Source organism: Hippoglossus hippoglossus, chromosome 23, assembly GCF_009819705.1.
Source record: "Hippoglossus hippoglossus isolate fHipHip1 chromosome 23, fHipHip1.pri, whole genome shotgun sequence".
Classification (NCBI taxonomy): Eukaryota; Metazoa; Chordata; class Actinopteri; order Pleuronectiformes; family Pleuronectidae; genus Hippoglossus; species Hippoglossus hippoglossus.
In genome coordinates this window covers 4242831-4264113 of record NC_047173.1, presented here as the reverse complement: position 1 = coordinate 4264113, position 21283 = coordinate 4242831, and the positions used below count along the sequence as shown (strand labels likewise).

Here is a 21283-nt window from a genome sequence, read left to right as displayed (position 1 = left end):
TTTACCAACATTGACAATGGCTCATGTTCTATTCAGGTATCCCAGTAGACCATGACCGTGAGCCAGCATGCACAGTACCATGAAGTCAACCATCATCTACTTTGTTATGTCCACCTGTGCATTTCTTATTGAGATATCCCACAATCCCCTCTGTGGAAAAACACATGGCTCATGGCTGTATGTGACCTGAGCTGCGTAACATGAATGAAATTTTAATACATGACTTAATCTGGCAACATGATTTGCGCCTGAATCACGTCGGGTAGATTTTCATCTGCAATGATGGTGAAGGCAAAAACTCCCATGATCTCACGCTGCTGCATGATGTCATCCAACTATTTCTTTTGTTATTGTTTTGATTGAGGGACCCCTAGAGGCTGAACTTAGCTATTGGACATTTAAAATGGTACCTTTGCAGAATCAGTCCGTGTTGACAGCCTCCAGTGGGAATCTAGTTTACACTGGTTAGAATCAGAATTAAGTATAAAATTGAGATACTGGCTGTATCTTATAATGTTCTCAGTGAGCCAGCATGCACAGTACCATGAAGTCAACCATCATCTACTTTGTCATTCCCACATTTGCTTTTCTGATTGAGAGATCCCACAAACCCCCTCTGTGGAAAGACCCATGGCTCACGGCTGTGACCTGAGCTGCATCCAGATGAGCTAATGTGATGAAATTAGCTCTCTGTAGTAGATGTGTATGAATCTGATCTGTCAATCTGACAGTATCCCACGCATTTAGAGGATATTTAGGGTCGTTGGATGACATGTGTTACAGAACTGCAGTGCACAAATATACAACAACCAAACATGTAATCTCTGGATAAATGTATTTATGATTATGAAAGGAAACTGCTTAGACAAGGAAAAGACGGCTGAATTGGTTGTCACTTTTGTTGTGAGAACAAAAATGAATTTCAGCCTTACTGAAAAGTATTATTTTATTAACCACGCTCATGACATGATTTCTGTATGTGTGTGCACCTGCAATTTATATGTTTAAGCTGCAAGCAAGAAGTCTGCCCCTTCATCACCCTTAACATTCATCCTCTATTATTTAACCATCTCTTTTTTTTTTATCCTCTCCACTCTCTGAGTAATCATCTTTCATCAGGAGGGAGGTCAGATTTGCTGACTCAGCATTAAAGGATGGGAGGATGAGGAGGGGGAGGATGGGAGAGTGGGATGGGGGGGCGAAGAGAGGGGAGTTTTCCTCGGTTGCTGCCGAGGAAGAGCTGCAGTAGTTTGCAGCCGGAATACTCATGAGTGGCTGAGGCTGCAACACGCTGTCCCCCTCCCCTCCTCTCTCCACCTCTCCTCCTGTCTACAGTATCACACACACACACACACACACACACACACACACACCAAGTAACAAGGCCAGTGTGTGTGCGTGTGCGTGAGTAGCCTGAGGTGACCCCATCCCCCTGCAGCTGTCAGAGTCCAGGGATCAGTGCCCCCCCCCCCTGCAAGTTGAACCCAGGTGAACGTGCAGCTGCGCCGGGTCACTGCTGATCCCCGGGCGGCTCTGCTGGAGCCTGTGGGGATCCCAAATTGTGACGGATGCAGAATGGTTGTTGTTGTTGTTGTTTTTGGCACAAGTTGGCGCACTGCGAATTTAGCTCTCACACGTGCTGACCACACACACACACACAAACACACACACTCTGTACCTCTCTGTACCTCTCTGTGTCGGACAGGATGCGCCAGCAGCATCCCATCATCCCCCTTTATTTATGTCCAGTCCAAATAAATGGTACATGTTCGCTTTTAATAGACTCAATAAGAGGAAACGCTCAATTCTAACAAATAATGATGATGATGAAGAATTGCAAAATACGTAAATGTTGCAGTCAGCCACGTTTAGACAGTTGCAGGTGACATCAGGTCCTCGGTCAAGCTGCACTTCCGCAATTAGCGTAGTACAGGAAGTTGAGGGATGCTGTCTTCAGAATAAAAGCACTGGAGAAATGAGGAATTAAAGAAAGTGATGACAGAAAACCTCACTGTGAGACTTTGGAGGGGAGGGGGGGCATCGTTCCTTTTGCATTTGAGTTTGATTAGATATGTATAGAATTATTTCCAAGCCTTTCATGGTTTATGAAATTGTTCTATATGTTGATCAGATCACATATTACTAAATCAATAAACACTACTATACATCTATATATAATCTACAGCTTTACACGATAAAATAGAAAGAGCCCAGTTAAAAATCCTAAACCATAAAAAATGTTGTGATAATGTCGTTGGTTTAATACATTTTAATATGTTTATCTTGAATTATTTATAATGTGTCAGGTTTTTATCTATGATTTTTCTGTGTCATCTGTTTATTTGATATTATTCAGTGGAGAAAAATGTATAAAGTACAGATTTATAATTTGATTAAAAACTCAAAAGGTCCAAGTTTTAGTTTGTCCCGTTTGGGCTACTGTAAAAAACATGGCGGGCTCCATAGAGAGGACCCGCTCCTGATGTAAATATAATGTATTTAAATATAAAGGGCCCATTCTTGGGTAAACAAAACCACAATTCATCAATTTAGATGAAGCACACTAGTGAAAACATCACTAGGATTGTTTAATATTTAATTTCTGCTAATTGATCCATTTCAGCTAAATGTTACACACTGAACCTTTAAAACAAGATAAAATATGACAGGCCAGAGGGAAACAAAACTGTCAATGATACAAGATTTTTTTTTTTAGAGATGTTAAACGACAAGTGGAAACAATATGTTGTGTTTTCACGCAAACACAACGTGCAGGGGAAGTGCAGCTCTGTTATGGCTGACTTGACGGCAGCTGTCCAGGCGGCCGGAGAGGAAAATAGGGGAGGGAGGGAGGGAGGAGAGAGAGAAGGAGGGAGGAGAGAGAGAAGGAGAGAGGGAGGCAGCAGGGACACAGCAGGGACACAGTAACCTGCGGGAACACTCATCTGGTCCTGCAGCAGAGACACTCTCCAGACCTCCCGCTCCACCCGGCAGCTCACCTCCATTCTCCCGCGGCTCCTTCACAGACACCCTCCCGTTGTTTGCATCCCCCCCGCCCGCAGCCCCCAGTGTCGGTCGCACTCGGGCCGGTCGAAGCAGCGCCATGGCTCGGGAGAACGGAGACGCCGGCAGAGGGGAGACATGGAAGAAACAAGTGGACGACATCAAGAAGAGGTTCGACTTCAAGGAGCTGCTCGGCACGTGAGTACGCGCGGGCTTTGGACTCACTTCGCCCGGGGTACATCTCTGTGGTAGTGGCCCCTCTGACTGTACTGGGACCTCGCTGCACTTGTTGGCAGTGTTGCAGTATTTTCTACGGTAGTACCACAAAGACTCATACGTGTACCTCAGTGCTACACGTTTCTTCTCCCACAGTCTTATTGTGTTAGCAGCAGCAGTGGGTGGAGGTTTCATCTCACCACTGTCTGCGCTACTGTTATTTTACCAGTGTTATGGCATCATCTTTACCATCAGTGGAAATCCTCATGGCAGTCCACATTGACTTAATAACATTACCATTTATTTATTATCAACACTTTAAACTCATTCATTCATTCCATTCAGCTAAAAATTTAATGTGCTATATTTAATTTCGATTCCATAACAATGTAATCATTACTTTCAGTCATTTTAATCAGTAATCATTTACTTTCAGCATTAGCTAGCAATTTGAACTCGCTATCCACGAATGTTAGGATTAGCTAACTATTTGGACGTATAATTTGGTACTTTTAGCACTAGCTAACTGTTTGAACTAATTATTTATTAAATTAAGGATTAGCCAACTATTTGAACGCATAAATATTTGAACTTGTTACTCGTTACTTTTAGTGGCAGCCTACTATTTGAACATACTATTCATTGCTTGTGGCACTAACGAACCACTTGAACTTGTTAGCCATTACTTTTAGCGTTAATATTTAATCATTTAGTATCTACAGTATTTTCGCTATCTATTTTGTTCATGCGTAACCTTGAGCTAGCAGGGCCTATTTATCACATTACACATAAGTCATTTTGTTGTTGTTGGTTAATCCCTAGTATAGTAGCCACAGTATGAAATCCCAATAATTTCCCTACAAAATTACATGATTAATATTCAACGCCCCATAAACCTCTGACAGTCAGTCCCTGTCAGTGTCTGTTTGTTTTCATAAATCTGGTTGGACGGCATCCTAGAGGCTTGGCGGCGGGTGGGCGGTGGATACAGATTGGGATTAACTATGCAGGGATTAGCTAAATTTCCCCTGAATAAGAGGAAGTTCAGTCACAGGATGGGACACCAAGCTGGGGGGGGCGGTTTGGACCGGATCTGAAACTCTCAGACAGACACGCTTTGGATGCACACTGGTACAGGACTCGATGATCCGAGTCGGCCATGTTGCAGACACACATTAACCAGAGCTGCTGACGGATGTTTGAACCTGATGTATCAGCAGAAGGGGTCTCTCTCTCTCTCTCTCTCTCTCTCTCTCTCTCTCTCTCTCTCTCTCTCTCTCTCTCTCTCTCTGTCTCTGTCTCTGTCTCTCTCTGTCTCTCTTTCTCTTTCTCTGAGTGTGTTTGCAAGGCAGAATGAGGAAGAGGAGAGGTGGTTACAGTGCTTAAATTAGCAACAAATAAAAGCTTTGATCACCTTCATGAGACAAAGAACAGAAATAAAAGCAGCAGCATAGAACAAATGCCCGCTGATGGCATGATCGGCCCTTGGGAAATTGTCAGCAACAACATTAACACAAACTGAGATACGGATCTGAGTGTTTGCAGGGGGGACAAGTCACTTTGTTGAGCAGCAGCGTTGTGTTCAGGTGCAGCAACGCATTTGGGAAATCTTGAATTTAAGATTAATCTCAGTGTTACTGCTGCTTTGAATTTTCTGTGTCAGCTCAAAAGGGCTGACACGGAAACATTCTGTGCAATCTGTGCTGAGAGGACGCGTTGTCACAAATCTGACACTGATTCGTCATGTTTTGTCTCATCCACTGGCCTGTGTGTGTGTGTGTGTGTGTGTGTGTGTGTGTGTGTGTGTGTGTGTGTGTGTGTGTGTGTGTGTGTGTGTGTGTGTGTGTGTGTGTGTGTGTGTGTGTGTGTGTGTGTGTGTGTGTGTGTGCACTTTATCACCTCCTCCACCTCCCCTAACACAGGATTAATCTCACAAATCTTAACTCATGCTGGCAGATGTGTGTTTGTGTGTGTGTGTGAGAATGTTAACAGACACGTACATGCGGCTCTCCTCAGTGTCTTATTACCCTCCCCTGGTGTATATTCTGTCTGTGTCCCTGTTGCTCACCATTCAATAATTCAATACCAACAGGAGTGCGTGCGTGCGTGTACGTGCGTGCTTGTATGGCTCAGGTATGCAGCTCTCAGCTGGAGGGAATTGAAAATCACAGGGAAAAATGTCCTTGTGAGCCATTTTTAGGTACCTGACTAGGACTCAACACAGTGTGTGCTAAACTTTGCATTAGCTCCATATTTAGTGCTCTGGGTTCAGCTCAGGTGTCCAGATGAAGTCCGGTGAAAGCCTAACCTCCGGGAGGCCTATACACAGTCAAAGTGTACGTTAGAGCAGAAAGTAAAGTGGTGGCGGTGATGGTAATGCATTGTGGGAATGTCACTGTGCCATCTAGGGCACGCTGCCCTTAATTGATGCTCCACTTCCCCGCTGCTGGCACTGTTCTCGTCACTGTCTCTGGGACTGCACAGCCCCCCCCCCCCCACTCCACCTCCTCTTTCTATATCTTGCTCTTTATGTCATACATCTCCCTGTGTGTCCCTGTGTTCAACTCCAATAAGCTTTCCTTTTTTTTCACCGTGGAAGCAGATTTTTTAAGTTTCTTTTCTTTTATCACTGTCATAATTAGCATCTTATAAATAGAACTAAAGATGGTTGTTTGTGTGACAAAAAAAAACGTCATGGACCGTAGCCCACGTTTGTGTGTGTGTGTGTGTGTGTGTGTGTGTGTGTGTGTGTGTGTGTGTGTGTGTGTGTGTGTGTGTGTGTGTGTGTGTGTGTGTGTGTGTGTGTGTGTGTGTGTGTGTGTGTGTGTGTGTGTGTGTGTGTGTGTGTGTTTAGTTGAATGTTTGTCATTTCCAGACACATTTTTTCACAGTGTAGTGAAATGTGGAAACTTACAATATGTTCACAAGCTTATCCTCTGTTCATCTTTCCATCTGTGCTCTTCTCTGTTTTCTGCCAATTTTTCTTTCAGTCCCAGCATATTGAGCTGTGATTGGCTGCTGTTGTTGTTATTGTTGTTTGTCGATGACATTGGGTGGAGGAGGCCATCAACCCCGTCGGTGGTTATTGCTTACTCATGGTTTTGGTGTTGTCTCCACTTTCATGCTGGCTGATGATGTCAGTAATAGAAGTCAACAAGGTCAATCATTTGGTTACCTGGTAACAGCTGATCCATCCTGTTACTGATGCTGTGGACACACCTACGTTATGTACCACCTTGAGTTCAAATTTCTGCTTTGTTGATGACGCTGTCGGTGATGCTATTGTTATTGACATCATTGTTGACCTTCTATGCTTACCTTCTAGTTACATACACAGATTAAGGTTTCCACGCAGATTAACGTTGAATGTGATGATCTTGGTTTCGCATCTCAGTGCTATGAAATTTGAGCTATACTGTCATGTGTCACACACACACACACTATTCTGTGCAATCTGTGGGCTATCAAATGGGCTATTTGAGGGTTAAGACTTGGTTTTAGGGTCAGAATTAGGTTATGGTTTAGGTTTAGGCATTTAGCTGCGATTGTTAAAGTTAGGGTAAGGGGCTAGGGAATGCATTTTGTCAATGAGTGTCCACAACCATAGAGAGATATGCATGTGTGTGTGCGCGCAAAGGGGGAGTGGCACCATCCTTCTCTATGCACAGATTGACACGTGTGTCCAGACCTCTGAATATTAATGATCATAAACTTTAGTCCATTATCGGATCAGTGCTCTATTTTAAGCCTCTCAGCGACCACATCCAGCTTATAATGGCCCCGAGCTGAAAGCCTGTTGTCTCTGTGCAGTTGTGGCACACGCTGGTATGTTGCTGTTCATGTATGTAAACATAGGCACATGTTGGAAAAGGTCTCCAGAGAAACATTTGACAGGTTTGACGTGGAAACAACGTATCTGATAAAATGTAAATAAGGGAGCATGCCGAAATAATTTGTGTGTTAGTTCAGCCTGTTTTCCATAAAACTTAAAATTGTATTTTTCAGTTCAGTTCTTTAGTTTATTACTGTAGCATTTACTTCACACTGTATCATTTGTCGCACATAAAAAGTCAGGTATTTGTGAAGCTTGACGTTATGCATCAAAAACACTTTACACTCCCATTTTCTTCTGACAAAATGCTGTTTCCTGGTGACCCATTGCATGACAATTCTTTCAACAAACCGAGCTCAAGCAGGAGATATTACACTTCCTCATCCTTTTATAAGATCTGCAGATAAAGAAAGGAAAAATGAATGCAGTCATTGTGGTGCAGCTGCAGAAACACGACACTCAATTGTAATGCTACAGTTTGTTTCTCCTGGAGGATTTGGTTTCAGTCATGTTGCGCAATCCTGAATGGTCTAGACAACAACATCTGCTACTCCAAAGGGAATTCAGGGACACAGCCTGCTGGGACACCACGTTTACCAAATGCTCGCTATGGTGAATTTAGCGCCTGGTGGGCGACCATGTTGTAGCGATCAAGGACGTCAGTCAAGTCAACAGAGGACATGTTGCCTTAGTTTGGGCCTAACTACATCTATTACTGCTCCTCTCTCAGCAGAGAGGCGCCACTCTGTGATGAGTGAGCGCTTTGGTGAACTAATATGTCAACTTGTGCATTTTTGTTTAAATTTCTTGCAAAACCTGCTTCCTGAGTAAATCATAGAACGTGTCAGCAAGTGTCGTGGTTCCTGTCATTGTGGGTTTGGAATGACATTGCTCGCAGTTTTACATCAAGCTTTCATGCGTCTGCATCTTTTAATGAAAACGTGCACATGGAAGGCTCTCTTACAGAGGACCAAAAAGCCTGCGGTCTGCAAACCATTACAGTGATTAACTTAGCTTCATTTTCATTTGCAGATTCACGATAACTCATGTCATTCCAGTAGCAGCGCCTGAGGGCTAATGAGATTCTGTGGTTGCGTATTTTCCCTCTGACATTAAATCGTCAGGGTTAACGAAGGATCAACACGGGTTGAAGGTCAGGGGGAACATGTCCTTAGCATTGCACACTAAGGACCTAGTGCCATTCGATTTTGCTTTAACCTAGCTTCACTTTCATTTACAGATTCCCCATTACTCATGTCATTCCAGTAGCAGCACTTAAAGACTGGAGACACAAATGAGGTTCTGTGGTTTCAGAGTCCGACCACATAAAATATTTGGAGCAGTAAATGGAAAACCCTTTTTTTATCTCCACTGAACAGGCGACCAGAAGTGATGAAGATCTCAATGTCTATGAAGCAGTGACAGGACAATCTTTTTTTAAATTTATTTTGTGTAAAACTTACAGAGCAGGCCCTGATGGCTGTGATCCAGAGCAGCTGAAAGCAGCTTAGCATATCTACCCTCAAGGCTCTGCTGCAGACTGAGGCAGTGCAATATATAAGACAATACCAGAGCAGAGGAGGAAGAAGAAGAGATAACGCAGTGGTAATGAAAAGAAATCTGTGTGGGGTTGAAGCACATGTATGCCTCAGGGGGTGGCCTCGGGGCCCCTAATGGTGTCCTGGAGAAATATGTTGGAAGGGATTTATCAATCAGCCTTTCCTTCCTTCCACCATCTGCCATCACCACACACTTGTAAAAGCTTTTGCTCTGAAATAGCACCATCTTCCTGTTTTGAGCTGTAAAGCATTTCCATGTACAATGTAGACTAGAAATTATGTTTATGATCTTGGTCTGCTGCAGCAGTGTTAAAGGTTCACCTTGGAGAGGATGTGGGACAGAATTCACAATGAACCATCAGTCGGTGTGTCTCAGTCTGGGATCCGTCCATCTCTCCTCTCTGCGCTCTCTGTGAGGCTTTGTCCACCGCAGGAACACAGAGATCTGAGCTCTCCTGTCTTTCTTCTCATCTCCTGTTGCGACGGCAGAGAGCGAGAGAACCGGTTATGATTGATTTTCCAAGCAAGACTTTGCAATAAAAGCTATATCCAGCCTCGTTCACAGATGCAGTGCTGAATAGTAATGTGGGTTACTTTTGATGTCCCCCTATAATACATAACTCTTTTATATCCCCAGCAACCTTATACCAGTTTGACTGGGCTGGTGAAAGTCAGGCCTCCCTAGCGTATAAGATTCAGTCTGTCAACCTGCCTTCAGGTAACAGACATGTAGGTGCATGTGTGACTGTGTCTTGTAAGATACATGTGCATATGAATTAGGAAGACCTCAGCTCCCTTATCAGTAGTTTATGTCTGTATGTCCTAGAACAAAAAAATTAAACGGTGGCAAAGAAAATAAACTAGAATGGCACTGAGCAGAGACTATACGTCTACCAAGCCCCAACATTCCCCTTATATTTAATCAAGCCACACCACATTTCACACCCTTATAGATATCAGTCTCCTAAATCCATTATGTCCGATTTTTTTATATCAAGGTCTATGAATTTTTCCCTGAGAAAACTGTGAAATGTAGAAAAATTGCAATGTTAAAGAAATTGAAAAAATATTCCTTCCACCAAAATTTATTGGATTCTTCAAACAAACCTACAAACCAACAAACCAACAAACGGGTGAAAACATTAGAAATCCTCATGTTGCACAAATTGAGAGTTAAATTGTTCCATTCAGCTCGTCAGTGGTCATCATTTTCTTGCAAATGTGGCCGACCTGTTAGAAACTGTCTTACCCCTTGTATAATCGAATTGATGACGAGAAGCACGAATAACGGCTCTGAAACTCTTGATGCGGTTCCACCTATTTATCTGCCTCCTGATATACGGGTTTGTGTTAATCTCTGTCAGTAAGCGCCCCATGATGAGGTGACAGATGGAGGTAGCATGTGTGCATGAGGATGATGGTCACTCACATTGGCTTTGGGAGGACAGATCATTTTTAGCATTAACACACCACTTTCAACCTAGTACACAGAGTGGTTGTTTAAGTGTTGTGTTAATTGTATTTAGGCTTTAGTTAGCAATAAACAGGCTATGATTCTCTATCCATCCATTATTTACACTCTGTTTATCACAGGGCCAATATACAGAGACAAGTAGCTATGATTATAATAAAATAAAATAAGTAATCCATGATTTCTTGCATCAGTCGAAATTCACCATTTGGTTACAAATATAACACATAAAATTTGAAATCTTTTAGAAAGAGCATGGCACTAAAAATGGGTTGGGCTAAATTCCATTGCAAAGCTGTTGCAAAGATCTAGATTACTATATTTTAACATGTAGCAGGAGGAACGGCAACTTCTGATCATATTGCTCTAACATAGCTGCAAACTTGTCATCTTTTTGCAATGTTTACCATTCTGAATCAAAAATACGATCCTCAAGTGATTCGTGATGTTTCATTTGGTGGTGGGTGGTCCATACTCTGCCTGGGCAAATCACAGACCCTATTCAGACCTGGTATCATCATCCATCCTATAATGAGCCAATCACAAGTGGAGAGCTCTAAGTATAGGTGTGAACGCACCTGAGTGTGTCCTCAATGTGTCTTGAGATCTAATCACTCAGACCACATTCGGAGGACCTCTGGGAGCGTTCACACACAGGGGTGGTGTCCTTTTCTATACATGCTTTCCTTACAACACCTTGTGCAGCTTAATTCTACTGCAGTAGACCACTTGTTCACTTCCACCTCCAACCTTGATTTATCTATAAATGAGGGAACAATTGAATGATTATTTTACAGCAGATGAATCAGTGACCACAAGTGTGAACGCACTTTAAAATGTACGGCTTTTCATCCTCCATAGGAAGCTCTACACATGGTAAATCTTTTTCCACCAATTCATGTGTTTTATTTGTTAAAAACTCACAGCTTCTCATCTTACTTTAAAATCTACTTCACCGTAGTCACCTTGCTGTGTCTTCACCCGAATGCAATCAGATGACTGTGATCAGTAATCGAGTAACAACATGTACCCAAATAATATTTGGCAAGCAGATTTGGCAGGTTGCCTTAGCAACAGCTAGCCGTTGCCCATCAGATTGTGAATGATCGCTGGCGTTAATGGAAGCAGCGCAGCAGAATATCCGCTGCTGGCCAGCACACACTCTGTCTTCTGGACAGGTAATTTAGGGCCAACTGCACACACACACACACACACACACACACACACACACACACACACACACACACACACACACACACACACACACACACACACACACACACACACACACACACACACACACACACACACACACACACACACACACACACACACACACACACACACATATTGTTTAAAACATATCAAAGGTAATGTAAAATATTCTGTTGTTCCTGTTCTAGTAAGCATTACCCTTCACAAAAGTGACATACACACATACACTTCCACCTTGGAGGCTTGTTCTGTATTATAGCAGACCTACTTTCACTGAGACCCACTACTGTGCTTAGATCTCTGTGTGTGTGTGTGTGTTTGTGTGTGTGGCTGTTTATCTGGCTCAGCTTGGCCCATTTACACTCAAGTTGTCCTTGAACAGAACACAATGCACCACACACGCACACAGATCCAGCTGTTTGTGTTGTTGTGTGTGCGTGAGAAAATGTTGCATGCATCACCGGTCTAGTCATCTCAATCTAGCCGTGCTCTCCAGTCATTTGGACTAAGTTGCAGTTTACTGGTTATTTCTTTCAAAAGTTACTTTACTAAATACTGAGTTACTTTAAAATGTCTTCTTCAATTCTCTTATTAATGGAGACATAGCTTATATATTATGTAAGTGTTGCTGAGCCTGTGAAACAGTGTGGGACTAGACAACTGTCAAATGTTGTGACTGTACCCATTGTGACTATACTATGAAGTAAGAAGTGGAACTATAAAACACAACTGATGTGTTCTGATAGGTCCATTTATTGCCGCCTCAACAGGTCTTCAAATCAAGTTAAGTCAGTAAAACTGTTTTGGCCGCGTGAACTGAAATTTGTCAAACATTTACCAGGTGCTGCAGGAGATTAGAATTACTTTAGAACATAAAGTACAACTCCCCAGTATATTTTTGTCCCTGACCTTCAAGGAGGGAACAATATATTTTCAGGAGAAAAAGCTTGTATTACTCTGATGCAGCTGTTGTGTCGGTAGATTGATTTATGAGCGATGGCTGTATTAGTCTGCCATAGTCTGCAGTCACCTCTTTTAAGAAGGATGTAAATGAAGCCTGTGAGGTTTTCTTGCCCACATTTCTTGCCCTCTGCCCAATTCTTTTTTTTAAATGACCTATTTACTAATCTACACATTTCATTCCTACAGAAACTAAAGTGTAAAAACAACCTTTTCTGGTTTTATGTACTGAGCTCTTTCACGGTATCTCCACTGGTTGCCTCAGTGAGTGTAGATCTGTGGTTCTGAAATTTGAGTCCGTGAAAACTTTCCAGATTCATCCAATAAAATGATTATCATATGTTTTTTTTACTTATTACCTCATGGAGATCTCACATTTCAGGTATGTAGATGACCCCACCATCCGCAGTCACTAAGCGAGTGTGCTTGGCTGCTGGTGTGTCTCTCTGTAACCTCAAGGCCAGCCGCATCCTCAGCAGCCGTCTGCTTATAATGACAAAACCCCATTGCTATGCTTTTCTGTGTAATTATATTAATTTGTAATCGGTTGAACAAAGCCAAGATAAAGCTGTTTAGGTGTGACACAGCTCTGGTAACACCTGTTCTCCTGTATGTGACTGTCGGGGGGGGGGGGGGGTGATGACAGTATATCTGGTTAGGTTTATGCCTGGAAGCGATACAGCAGAGCTCCTGGGAAAATACTTTTATCAGAGGGAAAAACAAGTATCAGCACGTACGTGTGTTGGTCATGGGAATTGCTGAGCATTGTCTTAACCCTAACCCCGAAAGAAAATCACCCTCAAATATTTGCATTGGCCTTGTTTGTTTATACTGACACAACCAATATAATAGAGGCAGCTTTACCACTAAGCTCTTTAGCAAACCTCTAATTCTCTATTGGTGAGAAGATGTGCCAGACTGGAGAGAAAGAACTACAAATAAAAGCATGTTGCGGTGAAGCTGTAAGCCCTTCAGTCGCACTCATTCATGTTCTCATAGAACAGTCTGTGAAGTTTTTATGGATGAAGGCATTTTGTTTTCAGGTTATCAATCAGTCGCCATTAAACATGATATCTCAAGTACATCTGGCACCAACATTCACTTGGACCCAATGAGAACCTGTCAGAGGACAAGGTCACTGTGACCTCACAAAACACTCTCTTAAACACTATTTAAAAAAACGCCTGGAGAGAATCATTTCAAATTTGGCTCAAACATTCACTTAGACTCGCGGATTAACGGATTAAATTTGGGTGGTCAAAGGGCAAGGTGACCTCATAAAACATGTGTTTGGCCTCTTGAACATGATGTCTCACGTCTGCCTTCAGGGAATTTCTTCAAACTTTGATCAGTTATCACTTGAAATCAAAGATGAACTGATGAGATTTCAGTGGTCAAAGGTCGACTGTCGAACTGCACTGGTTAGCAAAGTGGAATTATAGTTGTTTTTTCCAAATAGAGCATGTTGTTGCAATTCATTATTTAGCAAAACTGTAATTTTTGTTCGCAAAGGTTTCGGAGCTCTTAAAGAATCAAAACAGCGACAGTGAGTTTGCAGGGAGTACTAATCCATCTTTTGTAATCACAAGAACGTTGTAATGGCGGTGCTGTACACCTGCATGAATATTACTGGACATTAATTATCAAACCCTGCAGCGGATGAATGAGCCTGTGATCATGAAGCATGAATGAGCTGATGCCAGTCAGCCAACGCAAGATTGATTTTCAGCTTCAAAAACATGGAGAATTGGCCTCGAGCTTCTGAATTATGAATCTGTTTTGGACTGTGCACACTCACAGCACTTTCTACTTTCTACAGTGGCCAACAGAGTACTCAGAGGGAAGTCGATATGTTGGCCTCCTGCCTCTGCACCACGCTCCGCTCTGTTAAGATAAAGGGAATGGAAACATAATGAAAGGGCTGTATCATAGGCAAATAAAGTGATGTTTGCTCACAGTGTGTGAGACATGTGGTTAAAATCCCCAGTCAACCAAAAGGTGATGTACAGCTGCTGTAGCTGGGATGTGTTTTTCTCTCTTCAGTGATTTTATTTTGTCAGATTAAAACTGTTTTCACTTTATGTTCTCTGCATTATTATCACGAAGGCAGGAATGAAAGGAGTATTTTATCCTAACTTTCCTATAAACCACAACGTCGGAGTCACTGGGATCTGTTATATATGTGCTGAGTTTGAATTGTAACGTACAATTGCTCCATACATGTGACCTCTCCTCTCAGGATACGAATCAACTGGCAACCACATTACTCTGGAGTTTTAGTCTGGAGGTAGAAATTTAGATGTTTGGAAACGATGACGTAGACACAACTGCTTGCTTTTCAGTCTTCGCTCATTCGTCAGGCTCCTATCACATGACCCCCTCTTGAAGGAAACAACTGTATAATCCATAACATGGATAATCCATTACAAGCATTGCTGACACTGTTGTCTTTGCTAACAGCTGTTGTCGGAGACGAGCTGTTATTCGAGCAATCGGCGACAATTCCTGTGTACACAAGCACATACATGCCCAGTGTCCGTGAGCGGTCATGTGATATGCGTTTTTAGGCATGTTAGTATTGACTTGGATCAAAGCTTATACAGAGTCAAAAAGCTTATGTAGACAGAGAAAGCATGGATGCAGCCTCAAACCGTATTTGATGAAAGACTCTTTCTTCTCATCTCGTGACAAATCCACTTTAATATTCTCCTCACTGCCTCCAAACCTGGTACCAGAGCGGAGCACCGCTGGGGTGGCCTTCGGCTTATTAGGTCATATCTTTTTTATCTCCAGGCGTTGGATAAAAGGACGAGTGAGGGAATGCTGTCTTGCTCATTGACTCTACTCTTTCTGCCTCCCCCCATCCCCATTCTCCTGTATGCCTCTCGTTCTCTCTCTCTCTCGCTCTCTCTCTCGCTCTCTCTCTGCATGGCTCTTGTAATACTTACTAGGAGTCTCTGCTGCAGTGCTGGCACACCATAGCATATTTGATGCTATTGTGGGCCATTCTTTGTGTGTGTCTGTGTGTATCTGTGCGTGCGTGTGTGTGTTTGTGGTGAGAGGAGGAATATCCAAGGTCAGAGGAGACGAACTGCTGAGTCACCTGCTGCTCTCTCATCAAAACAGCTCAGTCTCTCTCTGCTCTTTGATAAAAGGGTGATCTGCTATTTTATTGTGGATGTAAGGTCATTTTCTACTGTTAGATCCCTTCATGGCTGCTAGCGCCTCTGCTAGCTGCTTCTACAGGCTACATTTGTGTCTTCTGTGCATGTGATTATTTGCAGCGACTCCATACACAACTTGCATTTTGAGATTTAAGAAGACAGCGAGAGTCATTTTTGCAATGAGCCCAAACCTCTGACATAAAAACAGAGGAGTTTTGTAAAAGAGTCTTTAGTGTTCCTCCTGCAGGAACTGTTTACAACCAGTTTGACGACTGACATCACTGCCTTCCGCCATGTTTTCATACGAGTAACGGGCCTCCATACCTGTGAGAGACTGTTGCTAACTTGAGGGATTTTCAAAGCGTGATAACCCAAACCCCAGTTTTACTAATTAAAATTTGAAATGGTAATGCTAACCTTTGGTAATGTCGGTTGTGGTTACAGTGGGACCAGTAACTGTTTCATCCCTAGCCAGGAAACCATATCAGTCCTAAAATGCTTTGCAGAGCTGATAAGTTCTGCAGGGTTGGCTCAGAATATATGTAGAATGTGGACATAGTCATTTGATCCGTTATTGATATAGAACATTGCTAATGCAGTTTTAAATAGGGTTTCAAGACTCTTTCGACACCACAGACTTAATTATTAATAATAAAATCAAGTTCTCCGAGGCAGTGTTGATATTATACATCTGACGGTGAATCAAGTCACGAGTGGAATCACCCTTGTTGTAGCACATCCTGACATTAACAAGAAGAGTCTGAGTGAATTAGCTCTTGTAGTGACTGTTCTGCTGGATCGCAGCAGTTAACTCTCATTTGCTGCGGTGAGCAGTGATGCGGCCTGACAGGTTGTTTGGTATCATTTATCATGTTTTCTTTTCTCTCCTCTTTTGTGTTGCATCGTAGCCTTGAAACATCCGCTGCACTCTCTCTACTTGATCTATGTTTATTCATTTGCAGTTCCAAATTTTGACATTTGTTTTCTCTCTCTCTCTCTGACACACACATACTTTCACACACATATATATACACAAATATACCAGGAACACACAAACGCAGTCTCTGGCTTGCTCACACAGCATTGGATTACCCAGAGTCCGTGCACTTCCTCACACACACACACACACACACACAAAGGCTGAAGCTGTTTCCATGGTGATTAATGTAAACAGATACCACTCCCACACTGTTTCTCTTGTCTCGGGGGAATTCAGGTCATCACGCATCATTGTTATGAATGCTAGTCAACAATTTAGCTTTCAGCAGGTAGATGAAACAAAATCAGTTTAAGCAGAACCATTCATACAACAAATATTGAACATAATATGAGATAAATCAACGTAAAACATTAACCACTCCCGTCCTCCAAGTTTTGACATGGCAAATCTTCTGTTATCAATCTGTTATTTCAGTTTTTAAGAAGGAAAACTCACATACTTAGTTTCAATCATCTCAGTCAACCATCATTTTTATTAGATTTCAAGCTTTCCAAGCCTTTATTTTCAGTTATGGAATATGGCATGATTTTTATCCCATATATATTGTCATCATAATGCAAAGTGACCTGAAATAATCTCACCCTGAATTCACTGGTTCATGTCAACGTCAATGTTTAATTTTGTCCTGCAGAGCATGTATCTGTTATGGGATTGCTGTTGAAGTGGAGCATGTTCGTCACATCCATATGGATGACGTGTTGTGTTGTCTTTAGCTTTCCGACTAAATTCTGTTTAACGCGTCAGGTCTGTGGATTTATGTCTTAATTGCAGGGAGGACTAGGCATTTTCCTTTAGTGCTGCTTCCCCATTTTGCTCTTCTGCTTCATCCTCTGCTGTCAGAGTCACAGTGAGAATACAGACTATAATTGGCACTTAATTGCTGCCGTGGCAACAGTGCTATTTAAGCCTACACAATTTGCAACAAAGGCATATGTAGTGCACACTCCCAAAAAATGAGGAAGACACACAAGTAAGGAGCCTCTTAGCTCTTTGTGTGTGTGTGTGTGTGTGTGTGTGTGTGTGTGTGTGTGTGTGTGTGTGTGTGTGTGTGTGTGTGTGTGTGTGTGTGTGTGTGTGTGTGTGTGTGTGTGTAAGATGAGACCAAACATTGGTAAAACCCACTGGAAACATCATAATTCTGCAGTCGTGATGGATTTTTAATCCCTGTAAATTACTAATAATAAACTATAGTTACTCAAATGATACGCATCACTTATACAGATCAATTGCAATATTGTTTCCTGAACAGTTCATTTGTTCTTGGTTCAAAAAGCACATCTTTACATCACAAAATACTCCATTTGTCCCTCGGTTCACTTGGAAGCATTTCAATGTGGACAAATAACTGGATGTTTCAGTCCACTGGAAGTCTGACAAGAAAAAACAAGAAGCTACAAGAAATGACTCCATTTGCAAGGGATTATGGGTGAAGGATGACTAAAACTCCCACTTGATAAACTTGTTAGTCTCACTACAAAACATTGTAATTTGATTTTAGAGGAACCCAATATGCAATTTAAGTCGACGACAAAAGGTTTTGTGATACCCTCTGCTCACATCCTCCACCTGGTCCAGTGACCTGGGTGTGTCCTGGACAGTGCTGAGGTTATGCGTTGGATTCCCACTGCACAAAATACTCCATTTGTCCCTCGGTTCACTTGGAAGCATTTCAATGTGGACAAATAACTGGATGTTTCAGTCCACTGGAAGTCTGACAAGAAAAAACAAGAAGCTACAAGAAATGACTCCATTTGCAAGGGATTATGGGTGAAGGATGACTAAAACTCCCACTTGATAAACTTGTTAGTCTCACTACAAAACATTGTAATTTGATTTTAGAGGAACCCAATATGCAATTTAAGTCGACGACAAAAGGTTTTGTGATACCCTCTGCTCACATCCTCCACCTGGTTCAGTGACCTGGGTGTGTCCTGGACAGTGCTGAGGTTATGCGTTGGATTCCCACTGCACAAAATACTCCATTTGTCCCTTGGTTCACTTGGAAGCATTTCAATGTGGACAAATAACTGGATGTTTCAGTCCACTGGAAGTCTGACAAGAAAAAACAAGAAGCTACAAGAAATGACTCCATTTGCAAGGGATTATGGGTGAAGGATGACTAAAACTCCCACTTGATAAACTTGTTAGTCTCACTACAAAACATTGTAATTTGATTTTAGAGGAACCCAATATGCAATTTAAGTCGACGACAAAAGGTTTTGTGATACCCTCTGCTCACATCCTCCACCTGGTTCAGTGACCTGGGTGTGTCCTGGACAGTGCTGAGGTTATGCGTTGGATTCCCACTGCACAAAATACTCCATTTGTCCCTTGGTTCACTTGGAAGCATTTCAATGTGGACAAATAACTGGATGTTTCAGTCCACTGGAAGTCTGACAAGAAAAAACAAGAAGCTACAAGAAATGACTCCATTTGCAAGGGATTATGGGTGAAGGATGACTAAAACTCCCACTTGATAAACTTGTTAGTCTCACTACAAAACATTGTAATTTGATCTTAGAGGAACCCAATATGCAATTTAAGTCGACGACAAAAGGTTTTGTGATACCCTCTGCTCACATCCTCCACCTGGTTCAGTGACCTGGGTGTGTCCTGGACAGTGCTGAGGTTATGCGTTGGATTCCCACTGCACAAAATACTCCATTTGTCCCTCGGTTCACTTGGAAGCATTTCAATGTGGACAAATAACTGGATGTTTCAGTCCACTGGAAGTCTGACAAGAAAAAACAAGAAGCTACAAGAAATGACTCCATTTGCAAGGGATTATGGGTGAAGGATGACTAAAACTCCCACTTGATAAACTTGTTAGTCTCACTACAAAACATTGTAATTTGATCTTAGAGGAACCCAATATGCAATTTAAGTCGACGACAAAAGGTTTTGTGATACCCTCTGCTCACATCCTCCACCTGGTTCAGTGACCTGGGTGTGTCCTGGACAGTGCTGAGGTTATGCGTTGGATTCCCACTACACAAAATACTCCATTTGTCCCTCGGTTCACTTGGAAGCATTTCAATGTGGACAAATAACTGGATGTTTCAGTCCACTGGAAGTCTGACAAGAAAAAACAAGAAGCTACAAGAAATGACTCCATTTGCAAGGGATTATGGGTGAAGGATGACTAAAACTCCCACTTGATAAACTTGTTAGTCTCACTACAAAACATTGTAATTTGATTTTAGAGGAACCCAATATGCAATTTAAGTCGACGACAAAAGGTTTTGTGATACCCTCTGCTCACATCCTCCACCTGGTTCAGTGACCTGGGTGTGTCCTGGACAGTGCTGAGGTTATGCGTTGGATTCCCACTGCACAAAATACTCCATTTGTCCCTTGGTTCACTTGGAAGCATTTCAATGTGGACAAATAACTGGATGTTTCAGTCCACTGGAAGTCTGACAAGAAAAAACAAGAAGCTACAAGAAATGACTCCATTTGCAAGGGATTATGGGTGAAGGATGACTAAAACTCCCACTTGATAAACTTGTTAGTCTCACTACAAAACATTGTAATTTGATCTTAGAGGAACCCAATATGCAATTTAAGTCGACGACAAAAGGTTTTGTGATACCCTCTGCTCACATCCTCCACCTGGTTCAGTGACCTGGGTGTGTCCTGGACAGTGCTGAGGTTATGCGTTGGATTCCCACTGCACAAAATACTCCATTTGTCCCTCGGTTCACTTGGAAGCATTTCAATGTGGACAAATAACTGGATGTTTCAGTCCACTGGAAGTCTGACAAGAAAAAACAAGAAGCTACAAGAAATGACTCCATTTGCAAGGGATTATGGGTGAAGGATGACTAAAACTCCCACTTGATAAACTTGTTAGTCTCACTACAAAACATTGTAATTTGATCTTAGAGGAACCCAATATGCAATTTAAGTCGACGACAAAAGGTTTTGTGATACCCTCTGCTCACATCCTCCACCTGGTTCAGTGACCTGGGTGTGTCCTGGACAGTGCTGAGGTTATGCGTTGGATTCCCACTGCACAAAATACTCCATTTGTCCCTCGGTTCACTTGGAAGCATTTCAATGTGGACAAATAACTGGATGTTTCAGTCCACTGGAAGTCTGACAAGAAAAAACAAGAAGCTACAAGAAATGACTCCATTTGCAAGGGATTATGGGTGAAGGATGACTAAAACTCCCACTTGATAAACTTGTTAGTCTCACTACAAAACATTGTAATTTGATTTTAGAGGAACCCAATATGCAATTTAAGTCGACGACAAAAGGTTTTGTGATACCCTCTGCTCACATCCTCCACCTGGTTCAGTGACCTGGGTGTGTCCTGGACAGTGCTGAGGTTATGCGTTGGATTCCCACTGCACAAAATACTCCATTTGTCCCTCGGTTCACTTGGAAGCATTTCAATGTGGACAAATAACTGGATGTTTCAGTCCACTGGAAGTCTGACAAGAAAAAACAAGAAGCTACAAGAAATGACTCCATTTGCAAGGGATTATGGGTGAAGGATGACTAAAACTCCCACTTGATAAACTTGTTAGTCTCACTACAAAACATTGTAATTTGAGCTTAGAGGAACCCAATATGCAATTTAAGTCGACGACAAAAGGTTTTGTGATACCCTCTGCTCACATCCTCCACCTGGTCCAGTGACCTGGGTGTGTCCTGGACAGTGCTGAGGTTATGCGTTGGATTCCCACTGCACTAAAGCCCCTCAGCCTGTTAAGTATAATGGAATATGCCTCAGATTAAATGTTTCTGCCTAAGAACCCGGTGGCGCATGCTCGGAACTGAAGCAGGAGAATGCCAGACCTTTTCCACCAAACCGCAAATCTCCCTCTCTCCCTCTTCATCAATATCTTTCTTACT

General features: G+C 42.4%; 1 protein-coding gene across 1 annotated transcript in view; it reads left to right on the top strand.

Annotated features, from left to right (window-relative positions):
- The first annotated feature begins 2867 nt into the window (after positions 1-2867).
- Positions 2868-21283, top strand: part of camk1da (calcium/calmodulin-dependent protein kinase 1Da) — a 51264-nt gene continuing 32848 nt past the window's right edge. Inside the window, exon 1 of the mRNA XM_034578201.1 lies at positions 2868-3201. Coding sequence (XP_034434092.1) covers positions 3104-3201 — 98 coding nt within the window. The 5' untranslated portion in view covers positions 2868-3103. The remainder of the gene's footprint in view (positions 3202-21283) is intronic.